This window comes from Martes martes, assembly GCF_963455335.1.
Source record: "Martes martes genome assembly, chromosome: 2".
Taxonomy (NCBI): Eukaryota; Metazoa; Chordata; class Mammalia; order Carnivora; family Mustelidae; genus Martes; species Martes martes.
This window is the reverse complement of record NC_137889.1, coordinates 13,958,646-13,982,370: the sequence shown is the minus strand read 5'-3', so window position 1 is coordinate 13,982,370 and position 23,725 is coordinate 13,958,646. Positions and strand designations below refer to the sequence as shown.

The 23,725-nt window shown below is 42.3% G+C and overlaps 1 protein-coding gene across 1 annotated transcript in view; it reads right to left on the bottom strand.

Annotated features, from left to right (window-relative positions):
* WWC2 (WW and C2 domain containing 2) overlaps nt 1–23,725 on the bottom strand; it is a 203,407-nt gene that overhangs the window by 16,353 nt on the left and 163,329 nt on the right. The window contains exons 17-21 of the mRNA XM_080797731.1: nt 20,401–20,528; nt 11,709–11,907; nt 10,070–10,234; nt 8,699–8,791; nt 6,250–6,492 (exon numbers count right to left, since the gene is read on the bottom strand). Coding sequence (XP_080653857.1) covers nt 6,250–6,492; nt 8,699–8,791; nt 10,070–10,234; nt 11,709–11,907; nt 20,401–20,528 — 828 coding nt within the window. The remainder of the gene's footprint in view (nt 1–6,249; nt 6,493–8,698; nt 8,792–10,069; nt 10,235–11,708; nt 11,908–20,400; nt 20,529–23,725) is intronic.

Genomic DNA, 23,725 nt, shown 5'->3' with positions numbered 1-23,725 from the left:
ACAGCGACCAAACAGCACCCAGGGGCCACTTCTTCCTCCCCCACTCCTTGCCTCTGCTCCGCCCCCGGGGCTGCACCCCCTTAGTGATGCAGTGCGATGGGAGGGTTTATCCCACGCCCTGCACGATCGCAAGCAAACGCTCCTTCAGCTCTTCTCCCTCAGTATCTTGCTGTGCAAATTGATTATGAAACCAACGAAGTGCTAGTTCATCAGAGACACAGATCAGAAAACCCCAATGAAGACATAATTAAATTTCTAAGCATAATCATCAATGCAACTTCGGTAGGGATGATTATAGTCTTCAGTAGCTTATTATGGGGCCAGAATCATGCATAAGTAGGTACAATTTTATGACTAAATAACTGCAAATTAATATAAAAGCAAGCCACTATTTTACAGAAAAGAACGCTCAAGTGTCACTCTTCTTAGGACACTTTCCAAAGCTGGAACAAGACCAGCTTATGTCCTGCACTGGGCAAGACTCCAGAGATCTGGGATCTGCAGCCGTGCTGCAAAGAGCAAATGCCCAGGATCCTGGAAGCAGTTCCGCAGCCGCAGGCAGAAAGCCTCCAGTGGGCATGCGGTGAACTCGGCTGGCCAGGCCAAGCACACGAGGCTTCGTACAGAAGTGTGTTGGGTTGTGCTGAGGTTTGAAGCACAGAAATCCTCCCGTCCCCGCAGTAGCACTTTCAAAGGGACACTGGTTCTGGGGTAGGCCCGGGAAACGAGAGCACCCGTGCCTGAAGGACAAAGCTGTAACAGTTTTCAAAGAGATCACTCACAAGGGAATTTAGTTCAAGTTCGTGTTATGCCTGGAAAATCTGCCTGATATTCCTATGATTACTTCCGCCAGTGGGAACAGCAGGACAGGCTCCTAGGATAGGTAGGGAAACAGGGCAATCAGGGATCTCGGCAGCCTGGTTAAGTGTGAACAGGGCACTGTCTCCGTGTTGCTGCCATCACTTTTCTAGATCGTTGACTGTGACTGTTAAGCATGGGACGCTGGGATCAGGACCGTCTGTCAGAGTCGTTGGGGCTCAGGCACGAAGCGGAGTCTTCCCTAAGCCCCTCGGTTTGACCTGATAATATCCCCGGGCCGTGCCTAACCTCAGCTGGCCAAGCTATCGTGGGGCCACCAACCGTCTCTCATCACTCTCTCCAGGCTGTATCTATCCGTCCACCAGCAAGTCAAGGGGCAACTGTGTATTCTACTGGTGGGTAAGGGGCAAGCAAAACTCAGAAGAGGATAAAATCATGGCTGGCAGGCAAGTTCAGGAGGCTTTAATGAGGCAGAGGAGATTTTTGCCAAGGTGGGATGGAATACCCACCCGGAGGCAGAATTTTCCGCAGCTGAGAACATTCACACATTCTTGACTGGCTTACTCAAGGACAAATCGTTACAATGAACACGTGTGCCTCAACTTTTACTTGAAGCACAGGTTTTTAGAAACTCGGCAACGCATCTAAGTCAGCCCTGAAGATCTCCTGGGGTGCTGGCTTCCATACTCCTCCGTTTTCATCTACTTGCACCAAGGATGTCTTTCATGAGGAAGGAGAACAAGAGTCACCCAAAACCCTGCAAACCTTGAGTCATCTATTAACACCAGCAAAAGTCTCAGAGTGGAAGGTGACAATGAAAGACTAAACATGCCCACTTACGAGACAGTGCATTTACAATACTCTGATCTCCGAAAGAATGCCTCAGCCTTGTTTCTTTCAAACAGGATCAGACAGCTTGGGTCCTGCCCAAGCTCCTAGCCTGTATTTTGTGGAAAACGGACCGGCTGGTGTCCCGCACACATGTCTACCACACCCAAAGAAGCCTCCTCTCAAGAAACCATCGGTGCCTCCCCATCACGGCATCCAAGACTCTCATCAATTCTGCCCCCATCAACCTTATCTCCAAGTAGGGAGGACACAGGAGAGATGTCAGAGAGGCAAAAAATAGAAACATGAAAAGATGCACCCCGCATTTCTCACTGAGTTTTTGACTCTTATTTTTGATATGGAAGTCCTGGCTCTATTAGAATTGATTTTTGTAGGTTAGGTAGGCATCCGATGCTATCTTTTCCCATATGGATGACCTTTTTCCAAGCTTCGCTGATTCAGTGGTCCCTCCTTCCGCCCCTGCCTGACCAGCTACCTCCCCACCCAGCCACGCTCTACATGCACGTGCGTCCGTCTCTGGCCCTCATTTCACGCCAGTGGCGGTCTCTCGATTCCCCCACTGCGTCCTTATTTTCTGTTGACTTAACTGGCTTAATAACCCCTGATTTCCTGCAGGCCAAGTCCCGCCCTTTGTTTTTCTTCTCCAGAAGTGTCTTGGCTCTTCTTGGTCCTTCTTCTTCCATTAATTGCATCAATTCCCATGAAGATCCATGTAGGCATTCAGCTTGGAATGACATCGAATCTGCGGTACGTTTTAAGGAGAATCGACTATTTCCACAACAGTGATTCTTCCTTTGTGTCAGGGGTGGCAAACTATGGTCTGTGTCTGTTTTTGTGTAGTTTTCTTAGAACACAGCACAGCCAAATATATTTATGTACGTCTTGTCTGTGGCGGCTCTTGTGTTAAAAGGGAGAGATGAGAAGTGGTGAATGAGAACCCTCTGGACAAAATATTTCTTCTCCAGCCCATTACAGGGAAAGTCTGCTGACCTCTGCTCTACATGAATGTAGTATATACCTCATGAATTCAGGTTTTTGTTGTTTTTTTTTTTTAAACACTCTCCTCCTAAGGTTATTAAAAGTTTTCCCTTTAACATAATACAAATTTTTGTTGAATTTATTCATTGATACGTGATATTCTTTGATACTGTGGTGAAAAAGTATCTTCATAATTGAATTTTCCAGTTGTTTCTGGTTGGTGTATATTAGCAAGGCAATGGACTTTTGTAAGTGATTCTTTTATTTGCACATCTTGTTCAATTCTCTTATTCTTTGTAGGAACTTGCAGATTTTTAATGTACACAATATCGTATCAGCCAATGATGACAGCTTTAGCTCCTCCTTTCCTGTCTCTCTGCTTCTACTTTCTTCTTGCTTCACATTGGTTAGAAGGTTGAGCAGAAAAGTGTTGAATGCCTGTGTCTGATTTTAAAGAGGACGATTCCAATGTTTGTCTATTTAGAACCATATTTGCTTTTGGTTATTCTCTATGAGTTAAAGACGTCATCTCTTCCTACTTACCAAGAGTTTTAAACGTGAATGAATATGGACCTTTACTAGTACTTTTCCTGTATTTGACCAAAGGGTTTTTCTCCTTAATCTGTTCAGGGGATTCATTGTATTAAAGGATTTTTCTAATGATAAAGAATCCTTGCATGATTCAACATGGTTAAAATGTATATAGTTGGATTATATTTACGTACACTTCATTCAGGATTTTTGCATCTATACTTTTGGATGAAACTGGCCTGTGATTTTTCTCTTGGTAATATCTTTGTGTAGTTTTGGTATTAGGGACATTGGTCACATAGAATGAGTTGTGAAGTATTCTCTCTTTTTCTGTGTCTGGAAGAGTTTATGTAAAATTGAGATAATCTTTGAAAGTTTGGTGGACCTTGGCTATAGAACATCTAGACCTATACTTTCATTGTGGGTACATTTTTAATCACTGCTTTCATTTCTTTAAGAGAGATAGGATTTTCAATTGTTTTTCCCCCTTCGTCCATTCTAGTATGTTCCATTTTCCTAGATATTTGTCCGAATTGTGGGCCTACATTTTTTATATTATTCACTTATCTTTTACATTTCAAAGTTATCTATAATTCTGTCTCTTTACTTTTATAATTTTCTGTGTGTGTATCTTCTCTTCATTGATCCTGCCAGAGCTTTGTCTATTTTTGTTTATTTTAGTTTTTTTCAAATAACTAACTTTTTGCTTTACTGAGCTTCTGTCTATACACTGGAGATTAGATAGCTGTCAAAACAAACTAGAATTCCAAGCAGTTCATGGATGAATTTAGCAGTATGATTTAAGGTTAAAAAAAAAGAAAAAAAAGGCCCCAAAGTTTTTATAATTACTGATACCCAAGGATCTGGAATTTCACATCATGACAAATCAAAAACAAACAAACAAGAAAAACACCTCAAAGATGTAGCATTCTATTTAAATCAATAGTTGTAAAACGCTAATCCGGCTTTGAAAGCTTTGGACCCACAGGGGTCAAAAAATTGTGATGCTTCTCCATGATAGTAATCAAGCCAAGAGTTTGAAATGATTGTTAATGTTGATGTTAATTCAAAGACTCAAGAGAATAAAAGCAATGGTTATTATCAAGGTAACAAACGTTAAGAGTTGATGATTTCAGCTTTTAGCCTAACCTTCCATTGTGCAGAGACAACCACGCTGTGGCACTGCTCTGCTGGGGGCTCACGTCTATGGACCCTTCACTGTCGAGAGCTACCCTGGACCTGGACTGTTGTGGTTCCTGCACTTGCTTGCCTCTCCCCCACGGTGGACAAAGTCCCACTACCTGCCATCAAGACCACTTTGCTACTTCCTCCACGAAACGTCTCCTGATCTCACTAGAAAGTGATTTCTCTTGAGGACCTGCTGTGTCTGGCTCATCTCCTTTGCCAATCCATAAGCTCTTAGAGGGCATGACGGTATCTAATTATCCTTGTAGTCTCTGCAGGACCAAACATAAGGCCTACAATTCAACTCTCCATTCAACAGAGAGATACTTACTGATGTTCTACCGGATGCCGAGGTCTCCTCTATCAGGTGGGACATAATACAGATATGGGACTTTTTTTTTTTTTTTTTAGATTTTATTTATTTGACAGAGACTCAGTGAGAGAGGGAACTCAAGCAGGGGGAGAGGGAGAAGCAGGCTTTCTGCCAAGCAGGGAGCCTGATGTGGGGCTTGATCCCAGAACCCTGGGATCATGACCTGAGCCGAAGGAAGACACTTAACGACTGAGCCTCGATATGTGATATGTTTTGTTGCTTAAACTTTCTCTAAAATTTACTGGGATCAGTCTGATTCCTCAAATTCCTTCATTAAGTTCCCGAGTTCCATCTAGGATTAGTAGTGCTAGCAAATAAACGACTCAGCTTCGCTACAGTACCACACACTAGTGACTAAACAGTAACTATGGGCCAAAAGGAAAGTTTATATTATGGACAAGATTTACTATTAGTTTAAGAAAGTGTATAATCTATTTCAGATTTTCATCCAAACTGGTTGGAAGAGAATAATGTTTCAGCTATGCGGAAAATTCTATTTGTCTATTACATATGGATGTGGATATACTCTCTTATACCCAAATCGGAATTCTAAACTTGAGAGGAAAAGCCAACTGGATAAATATGCAGGTTCTAGGAAATTTCGGTTGTATGTAGGCAGAACAATAGAAATATTCCCTTAAAATTACCCTAGTCTTTTTTTTTTTCTTTTTAGATTTTTAAAAAATTTTATTTTGAGAGAGAGAGATAGAGAGCAAGCATCGAGGCAGGGAGAGAGAGAGAGAAGCAGACTCCACACTGAACAGGAAGCCTGACGCAGGACTCTATCCTGGAACCCCGAGATCATGACCTGAGCTGAAAGCAGACGCTTAACCAACTGAGCCACCCAGGCGCCCCCAAAATACCCTAGTCTTTAATCAGTGATTTTTTTTACCTTATTATTATGATTATTTTTTACCTTATTTTGTATAGTATGGTGAAAGAAAGGCAGGGGAGAACGCCATTATGTGGAGTGTGATCTTTTTTGAAGGAAAGGAAGAATGGGAAAATTTAGAAGCATTAAAATGAACAACATATTAACAACTGAGGTGTGTCATGAACCTTAAAGAGCTACTCAGAAAATTCAAATGAGATTTGTCATTTATAGTAAAAGTTATTGTACTGTATTGTATTGTATTGTATTGCATTGTATTTGTATTGTATTTATTTGCTAAGTCTCATGTTGAGATGGAGACAACCGCTGAGCAGAAAGAGATCACTCTCTCTGGTGGCCGCACTCCTTGCTGGCAGGTGGCTGGCAAGGGGGGGTGACGTAGCGGGGGGATCTCCTATCTGTATCCTGGTGGATGGCAGTTCCACACTCTGAGCAATAGCCTAGGTTAAGAAAAAAATTGTTTTTTCCCTACAACAATGGGGAAAAAGTGTTCTGTGTTCCAGGAAAAGGACCCGCGGCCTGGCTGAAACCCAGGTGTAGGCTGGGGACCTTCCACTGGGCCAGCTTTAGGACCCGCTCTTTTCCCACCCCTCAGGGACAGTGGAGACAACGAGATCTGTACCTGCTTCTCAGCTTCTTTCAGGAGCTTCTGGAACCTCTCATCTTCCAGGACACCCAGCGGAAGGTCAGTCTCTCCCTGAGCTTTCAGCTCCTCCAGCTTCTGCCTCAAGCCCCTGAGGGCCTGCAGCTCATCGTTGAGGCGGCTCTGACGCGTTAGAGACGCCTGGAGGTCCAGTTCGAGGTCTAGAGATGTGCGCCCTGGGTGTTCTTGAGCTGTTCTTCTCAGCACTGGCTGGCAAACCGTCTGCAGGGTTAGAAAACACGACACCCTTATTATGCGGGCACTCATTATTCTGCCCGTCCTCCTCCCCGGAACATGAGAGCACGCATTTCCCAGCTCCCTTGAAGGGAGGCACCGCCGGCCAGGTGACCAGCTCTGGCCAGTGAAAGGGGGGTGGCAGTGATGTGTACCACCTCCAGCAAAGCCTTTCCAGGCCAGTGTGAGATGGGTGCATTCCTGTCCCCTGCTAGTAGGACAGCAAAGATTTGGAGGTGGAGGCCCCATCAGTGTGGGTCCTGAGTGAAGACAAAAGGAGCACAGCATCTAGCCAACCTGCAGTGAACACCGAAGTAAGTGAGAAATGTTTATTGTTTTAAACGCAGAGATTTTTTTAAGTTGTTAACCTAATACAGCCTCTCCTAGCCTGGCCAATTTAGAACACAGAGCAGCCCCCTGTGAAACAGACATACAAGAAACTGACACTTCATCCATTTCAGGACCAGGGACTATTAACAACCTCCCCCTGGCCCCTCGCTTTAGCCGTGATTTCTGGAGGTGCCCACCAGAATGCAGCGAGTCATTCTGATTCTGAGCCCCACCTCTCATCCATATGGTTAAATCCCAGCTCCTTCCTCGATTTCCCATTGTCTAATATCCACTTCCACCTGTGAATCACTGGTGCTCTTCCTGGAGTCAATCTTATCCATTTAGCAAGAAATAATTATTGTGTTATGTGTGACTAAATGTCTGCCGGGGTGGGGCAGGGGGTGGCAGGCCAAACCCCAGGAAGAAAAGCCCTACTCATTAACCTTCAAAACTTGGAGCAGTGAACCAGGCCACAGGAAGTCAGGGAAAGGAGAGATCGCTCAGAACCAGTCACGCTTCCTTAAGGAAAGGAAGTCAAAGAAGGCTGGGTAAGATTGCATCAGCGGAGGGAAACAAGGAGGGTATTTTTTGCTCAGATCGTTGGCAGTGGGAATGGAAAATGAGGTTACTAATAAAAACAGGTACTATGGGATGCGAGAGGAGGGACTCGAATTTGAGAAGTACTTGGGCTTGAAGATCTGGAATGACGGTGGTGCTTGTGACAGATGGTGGGGCTGGGTGGGAGGGTTTGCTGTCCTCCTCCCTGTTCCAGAGCCCTCGCCCAGGGCTGAAGACCTTCTACTGGCTGCTCCTTGTCCCACACATACCGCTGTAACATTCTCTAACATTCTTACTAGGTTCCCTCTGTTCAACCTCTACTCTAACAAACATTACACAGCAGAATCACGGAGACACATACTCTCTTTGGCTGTATTACTTGTTTTTCAGAACAAGAAATCCTTCCTAGTGGCTATGTAGTCCTTTCTAAGGACTCCGATGTGCAGCAGTGTGCTGGCCAACATTTAACAAGTGGCTCTGAGGGTGCATGGGTGGGAAAAGAAGCATGGGTTGTAGGGTCTGCCAATTTCTATGGTGTAAACACTCCCTCGGTAACTGCTTCTGTGCAGTCAACCGGCTGAGCCCAAGCAAGGAGCCTAGGCTCCTTCCTTTCTTTCACCCACCGGACATTCCACAGTCCTGCGTGCTCCCTGAGTGCTTCCTGCAGACTGGGGCTTCGTGCTTATTTAAACAACACATCTCTGCCCAACAGCTTAGTCAATTACTAGGACACAAATCAGTAGTAAGCAAATAACTTTCATTAGCATTTCAGCTATAAGGAAGCAAGAATCGTTGAACAACCTCAACAGTCCAACCTTTTAATTTGTTTAAATAGTCTCTCCGACTTATCTTAAGGCTCATTCAGAGACCTACGTCTTCCGGGGAAACCGGAGCATTCCCAAAAGTGTCTGTTTGTTAAGCAAACAGCTAATACTGTGTACTCCTTTATTGGAATATCCATCCCTCCGAAAAGGTCCTGGGTGTTACACTCTTGCTGGAGAGCCCGAGATGGTGTGGGGACAGAGCACCATCAAACCCACTCAGCCAGCCCCTCTTCCACCGCTACTGCAAAGTGAATTTCCTGGCTTCGTTTTCACAGGATCGAAACCAGTGCTGAAAGGCTGCTCTCAGGCACCCTCTGCCCCCAGTCTCCACATGAGATCTGTGTCTCTCTGGAATAATGGTGGCTTCACTCAGTGGCCCAGGAGCACGGAACAACGACGCTCAGCTGTTCTGGTATTTATGCTTCGCAATATGTGACTCTGGATTGGGCTGAGACAGGGAGATGCTGTTGGGGAATACATACCCTTTTGACCCTCAAACTGCGCCGTTCAGTGGAGTTTCTCACAAACAGGGATTTTTTAGCCAAGGTTGAGCTGTCACTGTCACTTCGATTCAACTGGCAACAAAGGATTAAAAAAAAAAAGAAAAAGAAAATCACTGCATAACAGAGCGCTAGTGGTTTACACGTGAGAAGTTTATCAGGTGAAAGCAGGCAGCAAGGAGTTTGTTTCTTTAAGAAAATCCTCCCCAGACAAGCTTTTCTCTGTTCTATGCTTTTTCTTAAACAAGTAAGTTTTTCTTACATAATTTCAACAATTGCCTTTTGGTGGTAGTTATCTGAACTCCTACATTAAGATAATTATACATACTTGGAAATACGATTATCCTTTGATTTTTTTAAGCTAATTTGCAATTCTCATTTTTAAAAAGGAAGGTCTGGATAACATAGAGGCTTATAACCAGGTCAGAGTTGAGCCACAGTTTAGAACCAACTAGGACGCCCTTGGCCCAGACAGCCCGTCCTCACCCCTTCACCTGCTTCAGGTCTCGGCTGAAATGGCACCTGCTCAATGACATTTACTCTGAACCTTGCTTAAACCAGAGACCCTTGTTTTCACCATGCCCAATCCCCCTTAACTTGCTCGACTGTTTTCTAGAGACTCAGTCCCCACCCAAGACATTTCATAACTTTACGTTTACTGGCTCAACTCACAAGGACGTGAGCTCTGCAAGGGCAGGGCTCTGGGGCTCTTCTGTTCACAGAGGAGTTCCAACCAAGTGTCTAGAAACACGCTTAGCAGCAAGTGTTCATAAAAGCATCACATGAACTGAATGAATAAATTTAGAATTCTGAAAGTATTTTCTTAACCATTTGATAATTATTAATCTATCTTACTGTAAGTTATAACTACTTCTGGAGTGCAACTTGGCAAACTGATGCAAATCGCACCATATTCTCTACAGAACTCTGATTCCGATTCCGGGTCTAGAGGCATTATTAAAAGATGATTTGTGTTTGAAAACCCAAAGCGCAATTTTGGTTCTGTGGGAATTATGTGCTTGGATGATGTATGGCAGAAATAAAAAATATTCAAGTCTCAAGTCATTTGAAGTTTCTAGATACAGACTGAGGTACAAACATACTCAGAAGTCAGGTCCTTAATTTCACGTGTTGCCGAAAAAACGGCTTCGAGTTCATGAGACATAAAATTTAGGAAAAGGAAAAAAACACCCACACTGAGAAGCCCCCTACGAGTGTGGTATTTCGGGTCTATTTCATAGCAGTTCTAGCCACGTGTGTCTGCAGTCGGGAGTCTTTAGACTGCCGGGGCGCGGTCTCTCGTCCGGGGTGGGGGGACTTGCTGGCGCGAGGGCAGGGCCCCGGCCCCCTTACCCGGCAGATGTACTGGTTGCGCTCCCCCGGGGAGAAGGTCTGCGAGCGCACGATCACGCTGCTGCGCACGAACGGCCGCTGCCGAGCGCTCAGGCCGCTGCGGTCTTTGGGGCGAACCGCCACCCCGGGGTCGCTGGCCTCCTCTGTGTTAGTCTCTTTATCGACCTGGAACGGAAGTCGGAAATTTGTCAGGAGCGGACGCGTGTGGATACCGGTGTGCTCCTTTCTTCTAAGTACAAAAAGGAATATCCAATCTACAACGCAGCCTTGGCCAGCACTGGGCCCACTGGGGAGAGCAAGGCTTGGTGTTACTCCGGATGGGAGCCTGGGCAGAGGGCTCTCCACGGATGGGAGCCCGGGCAGAGGGCTCTCCACGGAGTTAGGAAATGATCCGCTGTGGGGAAGACAGGGTCACCCGTAAATGGAGGAGCTGCCTTTAACACATCAGACCCCCAACCAGGAAGGCTGAAAATCTTGTCTAAAAACAGTTCATCATTAAACACTGGTCAACATCCCATTAGCTTCCCCGCCCCCCCGAATAATGATATAAGTACTTACATACAAGAAAATGAAAATATACTACAAAGTCAGTTTCCCATAGAATATGCAAGAATATATATTTGAAAATAGCAATGCTGTGAAGCTGAGTTTGGATTTTTAGGGTCTCTTTGGAAATGTAACAAAAAATAAAACGTAAGTAAAAACAGAAGTTTCTCAAAATACAATCTCTACAGGCATTGGCAGAGGTTTACTGTTGATCTTCTTGCATAAAAGGATTCCCACCTGTCTCAGCACTGATTTATTGAAGGAAGTCTCTGGTCAGGGTACAATACTATTTTCCCCAGGAATAAAGAACTGGAATTTCCTAGACCCCATTACCAACATCCCAAGTCTGTTAGCATCCTCCAACCTGAAAATGTTTCCTCCCTGTCCCGACGCGATCTTCAACATGCCTCTCCGTCAAGGAGCAAAGTTACTGCTCCCTAATTTGGCTGGCGCCAGGCGGAGCCACTTACCATGTTCCAGAGCAGACTGTAGCCAGAATCCCACCTCACCAAGAGGAACTTTAAACCTTTACTTCAGGTTGGAAACGGAAATAAACTCACATTTACAAAACTTAATACAATTAACTAGTTATCCTGGAATTTGGTAGTCATTCTGGAAATGCTTTTTAGTGAGTATGCTAAAAGCTAGTTAGTGCATATTGACAGGACATTTATAGAGATCTAAATAGCACTATTCACCTTTTTTTTTTTAAGATTTTATTTATTTATTTGTCAGAGAGAGAGAGCGAGCGAGCACAGGCAGACAGAGTGGCAGGCAGAGGCAGAGGGAGAAGCAGGCTCCCTGCTGAGCAAGGAGCCTGATGCGGGACTCGATCCCAGGATCCTGGGATCATGACCTGAGCAGAAGGCAGCGGCCCAGCCAACTGAGCCACCCAGGTGTCCCGGCACTATTCATCTTATATAAAATATAGGTGAGGAATGAGTATTTGGGGCCCACTGGAGAGTTTTACAGCCTGGCCACTGCCTATTTCCACAAATGCGTCTGACGACCAGCTTTGCACAAAATCCTAAGGCGGGATCACAGCCGAGACAGACAGAGATGGGCGTTGGAGCAAGCGGCTGCGGGTCCTTACCAGGGTGCGTGGCCCGGCAGGTGGCTGAGACCCGCGGGCCTCAGCGCAGCTGCGGTCTCTCCCGCCCGCGTCCTCCTCCAGCCCGGGCGCGCTCGGACACGAGCACGAGTCTCCCGTACAGCTACTGTCTTCCGGCAGCTTCACTTCGGCCTTGTCTTCGGCCGCGATTTCATCCGAGGCCTCTCGCAGCATGGCTAACCTGCGGTGAGACAAGGCAGGAGCAAACGGGCCCCAGGTCAGGCGGGGGTGCGCGCCGACAGTGAACGGGGCTCACGCTCGGTGACTCGAGCCGCGGCTGGAGCGCGAACGGCTGCTGAAACGCTCATGAAAGATACAATCGCCAGCTGCCTCGCCAGCATCAGGCGGCAAAATCACCACACTTCCGGTACCGGAAAGTTGAATGAATGAAATTCGACCTAGTTCCTACATATTAAAATAGAAATAGTCTGAAAATCACATCTAAAATTTAACCCAGCCATTTAAGAAAACCGACAAGGTACTATAATGTATGTACCTTGATATCAGCTGTTTATTTATTATAAAGTTAATCATACAACAGGCTGGAGTGACTCTGCTAAAAGCGAATACAGACGTAAGCACCGAAAATCTCCATTATCTGGGTGCCTGACTGGCTCACTGAGAAGAGCCTGGGACTGTTGATCTTGGGGTTTTAAGTTTGAGCCCCGGGTTGGGTGTACAAATTACTTAAAAATAAAATCTTAAAAAAATATATCCATTGTCTGTCAACTGTGCTTAGAGGCTAGCAGGCGTAAAACCCTGTGTAAAGGGAGTTTTACTACTGACATAAGAATCCTAATGCCATACGATCGTGTCTTTAACAAAAGCCATGCAGTGGGCTGGGGCGGCATGGTAACTGGGGCTCTGGAATGTACACAGGGCTTAGAGTCCTTATAACCTGTATGGACAGGAGTGCAATAGTACTGGCATGGCTTAGAATACCTCATGCTTTGTTGAGTTACATGTCCTTAGAACGGAAACACTTCTTCCACTGATAACTCAAAGCTGAGCTATAATTGTGATCGGTGACATTCTGACAACTTGGCACATGCCAGGAATTAAACACAGAGTCATGCAGTGAGCACTGGGCAGCTAGCAATGAATTCTGTGAGCTATAAATTCCTCTATGCTACATACCAAGTGTATTTTTTGAAATGTATATGAAACGAATTGTATTTTATATACACCAAGAAGGCTTGGTATTTAAAAATACCATGATGAACATTATAATCATTCTCGTTATTTCTTATTTTTGCAGTACTGATTCATAACCATTGTAAAGGGCTTCTAATAACAACAAAGATTATCTGCACCTTTTGCATCACTGTAGTAAGCGGTTTCTTCCAAATATCCGTTACTTATGACATATCTTGTCATTGTTGGCTTGTAACAAGTTTTATACACATGCATGCTATACATATGTTAACAGTAGTTCAAACATATCAGTAAAAGCAACTACATATACATTAAAATCAATACAAATAATTTTACATATCTACTTTAAAAACTGACATATTCACTAGAATTTGTTTTTAGAGAAAACTGCAACAGGAATGACAGGTTTTTTTAAAAAAAATTAACAGATAATGTATTATTTGTTTCAGGGGTACAGGTCTGTGAGTCATCATCTTACACAATTCACAGCACTCACCATAGCACATACCCTCCCCAATGTCCACCACCCAGCCGCCATATCGTGTCCACCCCGTCCTCCCCAGCAACCCTGTTTGTTTCCTGAGATGAAGAGTCTCTTATGGCTTATCTCCGTCTCTGGTTTCATCTTGTTTCATTTTCTCCTCCCTTCCCCTATGATCCTCTGTCTTGTTTCTCAAATTCCTCATATCAGAGAGATCATATGATAATTGTCTTTCTCTGATTGACCTATTTTGCTTAGCATAATACCCTCTAGTTCCATCTACATCATTGCAAATGGCAAGATTTCGGGTTTTTTGATGGCTGCATAGTATTCCATTGTATATATATACCACTTCTTCTTTATCCATTCATCTGTTGATGGACATCTAGGCTCTTTCCATAGTTTGGCTATTGTGTGCTACAAACATTCGGGGGCACGTGCCCCTTCGGATCACTACGTTTGTATCTTTAGGGTAAATACCCAGTAGTGCAACTGCTGGGTCATAGGGTAGCTCTATTTTCAACTTTTTGAGGAACCTCCATGCTGTTTTCCAGAGTGACTGCACCAGGCTACATTCCCACCAACAGTGTAGGAGGGTTCTCCTTTCGCCACATCCTTGCCAACACTTGTTGTTTCCTGACTTGTTAATTTTAGCAGTTCTGACTGGTGTGAGGTGGTAGTTTTGATTTGCATTTCCCTGATGCCGAGTGATGTTGAGCACTTTTTCATGGTCTGTTGGACATTTGGATGTCTTCTTTGCAGAAATGTCTGTTCATGTCTTAGGCCCATTTCTTGATTAGATTATTAGTTCTTTGGGTGTTGAGTTTGGTAAGTTCTTTACAGATTTTGGATACTAGCCCTTTATCTGATAGGTCATTTGCAAATATCTTCTCCCATTTCTGGGCTTTCTATTCTGTTCCACTGATCTATGTGTCTGTTTTTGTGCCAGTATCATACTGTCTTGTTGATTACAGCTTTGTAATAGAGCTTGAAGTCTGGAATTGTGATGCCACCAGTTTTGGTTTTCTTTTTCAACATTCCTCTGGCTATTCAGGGTCTTTTCTGGTTCCATATAAATTTTAGGATTATTTGTTCCATTTCTTTGAAAAGAGCTGACAGTATTTTGATACGGATCATGTTAAATGTGTATTTTGCTCTAGGTAGCATAGACATTTTCACAATATTTATTCTTCCGATCCATGAGTGTGGAACGTTTTTCCATTTCTTTGTGTCTTCCTCAATTTCTTTCCTGAGTATTCTATAGTTTTCTGAGTACAGATTCTTTGCCTCTTTGGTTAGATTTATTCCTAGGTGTCTTATGGTTTTGGGTGCAATTTTAAATGGGATTGATTCCTTAATTTCTCTTTCTTCAGTCTTGTTGTTGGTGTATAGAAACACAACTGATTTCTGTGCACTGATTTTATATCCTGACACTTTACTGAATTCCTGTATGAGTTCTAGCAATTTTGGGGTGGAGTCTTTTGGTTTTCCACACAAAGTGTAAGATCATTGCAAAGACTGAGAGTTTGACTTCTTTGCCGATTTGGATGCCTTTTCTTTCTTTTTGTTGTCTGATTGCTGAGGTTAGGACTTATACTACTATGTTGAGTTGCAGTGGTATGAGTGGACATCCTTGCCATGTTCCTGACCTTAGGGGAAAAGCTTTCAGTTTTTCCCTACTGAGAATGATATTCGCTATGGGTTTTTCACAGTTGGCTTTTATGATATTGAGGTACATATCCTTTATCCCTACACTGTGAAGAGTTTTGATCAAGAAAGGATGCTGTACTATGTCAAATGCTTTTTCTCCATACACTGAGAGGATCATATGGTTCTTGTTCTTTCTTTTATTAATGTATCACACTGATTGATTTGCAGATGTTGAGCCAACTTTGCAGTCCTGGAATAAACCCCACTCGATTAAGGTTAATAATCCTTTTAGTGTACTGTTGGATCCTACTGGCTAGTACCTTGGTGAAAATTTTAGCATCCATGTTCATCAGGGGTATTGGTCTGTAATTCTCCTTTTTGATGGGGTCTTTGTCTGGTTTGGGGATCAAGGTAATCCTGGCCTATGCATAAAATGAGTTTGGAAGTTTTCATTCCATTTCTATTTTTTGGAACAGTTTCAGAAGAATAGGTATTACCTCTTCTTTAAATGTTTGGTAGAGGGACACCTGGGTGGCTCAGTCAGTTAAGCTGCTGCCTTCAGCTCAGTTCATGATACCAGGCTCCTGGGATCGAGTCCTGCATCGGGCTCCCTCCTCAGTGGGGAGCCTGCTTGTGTGCCTCTCTCTCTCTCAAATAAATAAATAAAATCTTTAAAAAAAAGAGAGAGAGAGAGAAATGTTTGGTAGAATTCCTCTGGGAAGCCGTCTGGCTCTTGTTTGTTGGGAGATTTTTAACGACTGCTTCAATCTCCTTACTGGTTATGGATCTGTTCAGGTTTTTTATTTCTTCCTGGTTCAGTTTTCGTACTTAATATGTCTTAAGGAATGCGTCCATTTCTTCCACATTGTCTAATTTGCTGGTGTATAGTTGCTCATAATATGCTCTTATAATTGTAATTCTTTGGTGTTGGTTGTGATCTCTCCTCTTTCATTCATGATTTTATTAATCCAGGTCCTTTCTCTTTTCTTTTTGATAAGTCTGGCTAGGGGTTTATCAATCTTATTAATTCTTTCAAAGAACCAGCTTCTAGTTTTGTTGATCTGTTCTACTGTTCTTTGGTGTCTATTTCACTGATATCTGCTGTGGTCTTTATTATTTCTCTTCTCCTGCTGGGTTTAGGCTTTCTTTGCTGTTTTTTCTCCAGCTCCTTTAGGTGTAGGGTTAGGTTGCATATTTGAGATCTCTCGTTTCTTGAGAAAGGCTTGTATTGCTATATACTTCCCTCATAGGACTGCCTTTACTGCATCCCACAGACTGTGAACAACTGTGTTTTTATTTTAATTTGTTTCCATGAATTTTTAAATTCTTCTTTAATTTCCTGGCTAACCCATTCATTCCTTAGTATTATGCTCTTTAGTCTCCATGTATTTGAGTGCTTTCCAACTTTCTTCTTGTGGTTGAGTTCTGGTCTTAAAAGTATTGTGGTCTGAAAATATGCAGTGAATGATCCCAATCTTTTGGTACCATCTGAGACCCAATTTGTGACCTAGGATGTGATCTATTCTGGAGAACGTTCCATGTGCACTAGAGAAGAATGTGTATTCTGTTGCTTTGGGATGGAATGTTCTGACTATATCTATGATGTCCATCTGGTCCAGTGTGTCATTTAAAAAGTCTTTATTTCCTTGTTGATCTTTTGCTTAGATGATCTGTCCATTTCAGCAAGGAGGGTATTAATTTCCCCTACTATTATTTTATTACTGTCAAAATGTTTCTTTGATTTCTTTATTAATTGGTTTATATAATTGGCTGCTCCCCTGTTAGGGGCATAGATATTTAAAATTGTTAGATCTTCTTGTTCGACAGACACCTTAAGTATGATATAGTGTCCTTCTTCATCTCTTATTATGGTCTTTGGCTTAAAATCTAACTTGTCTGATATAAGGATTGGCACCCCAGCTTTTTTTTTTTTTTAATGTCCGTTAGCATGGTAAATTGTTTTCTACCCCCTCACTTTAAATCTGGAGGTGTCTTTGGGTCTAAAATGAGTCTCTTGCAGACAGCATATTGATGGCTCCTTGTTTTTTAATCCATTCTGATACCCCGTGTCTTTTGATTGGTGCATTTAGCCCATTTACAATTCAGGGCAACTACTGAAAGATATGAATTTAGTGCCATTGTATTGCCTGTGAAACTGTTACTGCATATTGTCTCTGTTCCCTTTACGTTACTTTTAGGCTCTCTCTTTGCTCAGAAGACCCCTTTCAATATTCCCTGTAAGTCTGGTTTGGTGTTTGCAAATTCTTTTAGTTTTTGTTTCTCCTGGAAGCTCTTTATCTCTCCTTCTATTTTCAGTGACAGCCTAGCTGGATATAGTATTCTTGGCTGCATGTTTTTCTCGTTTAGTGCTCTGAATATATCATGTCAGTCCTTTCTGGCCTGCCAGGTCTCTGTGGATAGGTCTGCTGCCAATCTAATATTTCTACTGTTGTTGGTTATAGGCCTCTTCTCCTGCGCTGCTTTCAGGATTTTCTCTTTGTCTCCGAGAGAAAGAGAAATATTATAAGATGACAGGGTGTGGACCTATTTTTACTGATTTTGAGGGGGGTTCTCTGTGCCTCCTGGATTTTGATGATTGTTTCCTTCCCCAAATTAGGGAAATTCTCCACTTATATAATTTGCTCCAATATACCTTCTGCCCCCTCTCTCTTTCTTCTTCTTCTGGGATCCCAATTATTCTAATATTTTTTCATCTTATCATATCACTTATCTCTCAAATTCTCCCCTCGTGATCCAGTAGTTGTTTATTTCTCTTTTTCTCAGCTTCTTCATTCTCCATCATTTAGTCTTTTATATCACTAATTCTCTCTTCTGCCTCATTTATCCTAGCAGTAAGAGCCTCCATTTTCGATTGCACCTCATTCATATCTTTTTTTAATTTCAACTTGATTAGATTTTACTTCCTTTATTTCTCCATAAAGGGATTCTCTAGTATCTTCTATGTTTTTTTTAAGCCCAGGTAGTATCTTTATAATCATCATTCTTAACTCTATTTCTGACATCCTACTAACGTCTGTTTTGATTAGGTCTCTAGTAGTTGGTACTGCCTCTTATTCTTTTTTTCGAGGTGAGTTTTTCCACTTTGTCATTTTGTCCAGACAAGAATAGATGAATGGGAGAACAAAATGCTAAGAGAGTAACAACGACCCCAGAAAAATACACACTCAACAAATCAGAAAAGACTTGAAAGCAGGGGGGAAAAGAAAGGAGGAAAAAAAATCAGGCTGGTGAATAGAACAGAGCCACATACTTGATTTTCAGTGTATTTTGGTCTGTTAGAAGAAACAGGCTCCCAAAATTTTAAAGAAAGAGAAATATATATATATATATATATATATATGAATATGATGAATGGATAGGTTATGACTGTAAAGATGAAAATTAAGATTTTATTTATTATTTTTTAAAATTTTTTTTAATTTTTAATTTATTTGACAGACAGAGATCACAAGTAGGCAGAGAGGCAGGCAGAGAGAGAGAGGAGGAAGCTGGCTCCCTTCCGAGCAGAGAGCCCAATGCAGGACTTGACTCCAGGACCCTGAGATCATGACCTGAGCTGAAGGCAGAGGCTTAACCCACTGAGCCACCCAGGCGCCCTGAAAGTTAAGATTTTAAAAAAGGAATTGATAAGATAAGAAGCTGCAAAAGTATTGATAAGATCAAATGTTGGTTAAAATAGGAAAGAGGAAAATTTAAAAAAAAAAAGAAAATTTAAAAAATTTAACTTTGAAAGACTAAATAATCAGGGGAAAATAGCCATGAATTCTACGTGCTGTATTCCCCTACTGCTGGAGTTGTGCAGTTCTCATTGATCAGTAAACTTGGTCTTGGCTGGATGTTCTTGCTGATCTTCTGGGGGAGGGGCCTGTTGCAGTGACCGAGGTGGAATTGCACCGCCCTTGCCAGGGCCGGGCTAAGTAATCTGCTCAGGTTCACTCTCGGAGCTTTTGTTCCCTGAATGCTTTCCGTAGAGCTTTGGAGAATGGAAATGAAGATGGTGGCCTCCCAATCTCTTACCCAGAGGAGTGGAGAGCTCGGGGTCCCGTTCCTCAGTGCGCCCTCAGAGAAAAACAGTCAATCCCTCGTTTCCCTGGTCCCAGTCATGCTCTGTGCTCATCTGGCCTGTGAGCAAGTGTTTCTATCTCTGGCGCACGGCCCCGTTTGGAGTCTCCAAACCCAGTGGATTCCTACAGAGCACTCCTGCTGTTCCTCCCAGAGGAGGAAGGGGGGGGCTCTCTCCAGATCTGCCACTTGTTGGGGTCCCTGCTGGAAGTGGCCTGAATGCGCCTTGGATCATGGTTTATGGCAACCCTGAGCTGAGAGCGAACCTCCTCGGCTCTGTCTATGCAACCAGCCTCCCCAATCCAATACCTCAGAGCTCTGCTGCACTTGGGTACCCCCGGTCATTCTGTGACCCCGAGGGTCCTAAGACCACACTGTCCCCACGAGGGCTCCACTCTCCACTTAGCCTCTGGAGTGATGTTCCTCTGTGGAGCAGACTTCTAAAAGTTCTATTTTGTGCTCTGCTGCTCTATCAATCTTGCTGGGAGCCCACTGATGGAGGGTCCCTCCCTGCTGAGGTCTATTTTCCTGTATATTGCCTCGGATTCACTTCTCCACACGTCCTACCTTCCAGAAAGTGGTCGCTTTTGCTGCTCATAGAATTGCTGCTATTCTCTTCGATCTCCTGTTGAGTTTCTAGGTGTTCAGAATGGTTTGAAAACTATCTAGCTGAATGCCTGGGACCAGATGAAATTTAGGTCTCCTACTTCTCCACCATCTTGCTCATGACAGTTCTGCATATGTATGTGAATCTAGACAAAAACTACAGTAACATTTGTTTTTAAATAAGAGTGGTGGTGTAGAGAATGAGCAGGGAGCAGGACAAGAAGATGGACATGGAAACAAATCAAGAGTGACCGCTCTGAAGTTGTTTTCTAGGATGTGTACTCTGACTTGCCCAAACCTAAATGCTACAATGGTACTCTTGGTAGCTTAAGGAAAAAGAAAGTAAGTTTTAAAATTTATGTATGAGTGGACAATACACTACCACACCTTTTGAAACAGGTCTTTTTAGACTTAAGATTTAAAGCAGCTCTGGAAAGTGTCCGAACTTAAGGAGGCAGGAACAAAGAACCTCCTTCCTCTGTTCACTCTGACGCCGTCCCCAGTGTCATTGTTGCCCTCTTTGACTCTCTAATGACCGAAGAGGGTCTTTCCCTCAGTGGTGGCTCCCTGCCATGGTGCCGCTTTCCAAAATTCCAGGGTAAGTTCTGAACCTACGAAAGGCCCCTGAAAGTTTCTTATAGGAAACGAAACCCTTCCTCTTTGAGTTCCCAGAGAGCAAAAGGAAACAACTGCGTTTACCAGTCTCCATCTGGACCTCGTTGCTCTTCTTCCTGCCCTGGTTCGTCGTCGTCTTCTTCCCGTGCTAACTGCCGTTCCACAGCCAGGAGCTCGGCTGATGTTCTTGCAAGTAAGGCTGACACAGCGTCCTGGGGAGTAGAAAGCATATGGCAATGAACATGATCTACTGTGAGAAATGATTTAAAAACTCATCAGGTGGGGACGTAAGCTTCCAGTGGTGAAAAAGAAGGTAGTACAGGACCTAATCCTCCTGCTGAGAACAAATACGGAAGCTGAATAAAATAAAACAAAACGCAACAAATAAACAAACCTCCAGGTGTTTTAAAGCAATGAAGAACATCATAGGCAATCAGGACTGGAGGCCAAGATCCCAGCGAGGAGAGAAGTGCAAAGAGGTGAAGTGACGTCACTGCCACTCTTCTCCCTTGGGGCCATGTGTCAGCTCTAGCGGTGGGGCATACAGGCTAAACTTGTGGCTGTGCAGAACACTGGCAGTATGGTTAGGATGCAAAGATGAAAACCGAGCTGAACCACCATGGTGGGCAGTGCGCAATGGGCCAGAGAGAAGAACCATAGTGAGTCCAGTATTCTGTACAATATTCTTGGTGTGTTATTTGCCGTTCCTAAGCGGCGTATGTGAAAGCAAGTGGTGAGAAACCAAACAAAACCCAGCTGTGAGGAGGCTAAAACAGGAAGCAGATGCTTCAGTTTCTTTATGGTCTCAGGTCTTTTTTTCCCTGGGGAGAGGAAAATTGGAACCCAGGTTCTCCAAGTGATCCAGGTGATCTGTAACCTGCCTTCTGGAAGAACATTAAATCCTCTCCAGAGCAAGGTATCAGCCAGAGCCTCTATCATTCTTCAGATATAATATCCAGCATCCACCAGAAACAGGACCCAATGAATGACTGAGGGCCAAGAACAGCAACAGATAAATGAAAGAGGCAGGTCTACAGGTGATCCAAATAATGCAGATATTCAGAAAAGGAATTTAAGTTTTTACAATTAGTATGTTCACGAAAACTGATGACATGATGAAGAATTTCACTAGTGTATACAGAAAGGACACCACACTAGCACATCTGAGTGAAGTTGCTGAACACCAAAGAAAGAGAGAGATGAACAGTGAAAAAAAGATGCATTACTTTTGAAGGATCAGCTGTTCTCCAGCAGGTCAACAGAACTAAAGGAAACCAGATGACAACAAAATGGTATCTTCAATGTGTTCAGAGAATTAACCGCCCACCTACAATTCTGAATATGCAGAAAGAAAGTCCTTCACAAGTGGAAAGGAAGACACTGACAGATGTGCACTGGAAGAAATACCAGAGGGAGTTCTTCAGGTGGAAGGAAAATGCCCAAATGGAAGCACGCTAATGCTGAAAGAAAGGAAATACACCACGAAGGGTAAAGATGTGGGGAAATCTAAAAGAGTATCGACTGTCAATAAAACAATAATACCTTGTAGGATTTAAAATATACGTACCTAAAATACATGACCAATAATTTCACAGAAGGAGGAAAGGGAATAAATAAAGTCTTTTAAAACTCTTATACTGCGTGGGAAAAGTAAAAGCATTAATTTAAGGTAGCTTCTAATAATGCCAGGATACATGCTGTGATCACTAGGGATACAGCAAAAAATAAAAGACTATATTACTAATGATCTAATAGGAAGGAAAATGAAATGTAAAAAATAAATGACTAATCCAAAAGAAGGAAAATGAGAAACAAAGAAATGTAAAAATGAGGAAAATGAAATGTAAAAATAATTGACTAATCCAAAAGAGGGAAAACGAGGAGCAAAGATAGTACTGAAAGAAAACAAAAACAAGAAAAGAGGGTCAAACCCAAATATATCACTAATAGCATTAAATGTAAATGAACTAAGTATTTCCATTAAATGGTAAAGATTTTAAGACTGGATAATAAACCAAAACCAACTCTATACAAGTGAAACACTTTAAATCAAAGAATTCAGAAGTGTTGAAAGTAAAAGGATGGAAAAAGATAGAACCATGAAAACACTAACCCAAAAAAGGGGCTGAGATAGCTTTATGAACACCAGACAGATTTTTAAAAATTAGAATAAATTTTTATATTTTAGGGACATTTTATAACAATAAAAGGGCCAGCTGAACAGAAAGCTACAACACAATGCTAAATTTATATTTATCTAAGAATATAGACACAAAGTAAGAAAGCAAAGACTAACAAACTAAAAGGAGGAACAGATGTCTATAATCGTAAGTTGGGAGATTTTAATATATCTCTCAACAACCGGTAAAATAAGAGAACTGAAAAACCAGTAAATGTGGAAGATTTGAAGGACAAAATGAACAAACTTGACCTGCAGAATGCATTCTTTTCAACAACACACAGAACTTTTACCAAAATTGACTACATTCTAAGCCATAAAGCGGGGTTAATATTCTGTATGATTGAAGAGTATATACTCTAGTCCCTGAAAACAGTGAAATACAGCTAGAAATCAATAATAAAAAGATAACTAGAAAACTCCACTGTTTGGGAATTAAGTAAACATACTTCTAAAAAAAACCTCATAGACCAAAAAAGAAATTACAATGGAAATTATAAACTATTTAAAATTCAGGAATGGTAGCATATATTAATAATCTCATATTATCAAACTTGTGAAAAACAGCCAAAGCTATGCTCAAAAAGAATTTTTTAGCCCTAAATGCATATATGGGTAAAGAAGGTTGCTAAACAGTGATCTAACTCAAGAAGGAAAAAATACAGCATATTAAACCTAAAGAAAGTAGAAGCAAGGAAATAATAAAAGAGCAGAATTAACAAAATAGAAAACACATACATAAATAGAAAAAAAGAAATCAATGAGGCCAAACGTTGTTTCTTTGAATAAAATAAAACCTGACAAGTCCCTGGCAAGAGGGAGAAAAAATAGAAATGGTAAGAATTACCTGTGTCAGAAACAAAACAGAGAACATAGCGAAGTCCTTGCATATATAAAAATAAGAAGGTATCATGAATAACTCTGCCAAATTTTTGGTAATATAGATAAAACAGACAAATCCTATAGAAAATACTACTTTTACTAAAATGAATGTAAGTGCAGAAACCTGGAATAGTCCTATATGTAATAAAGAAATCGAATCTGCAATTAAAAAACATTTCACCAGCCCTTTTCAACTGGGATTCTGTGAGAATTAAGCCTAATGACCTCTAGTATCCATTATATTAAAGCAAAACAAAACAACACCTAGAATGCCATAAGTTACGTGTCATCCTTGGGACAAATAAGAAAGTAGTCATTGAAAACATTTTTTATAGTGCTTACTTCCTT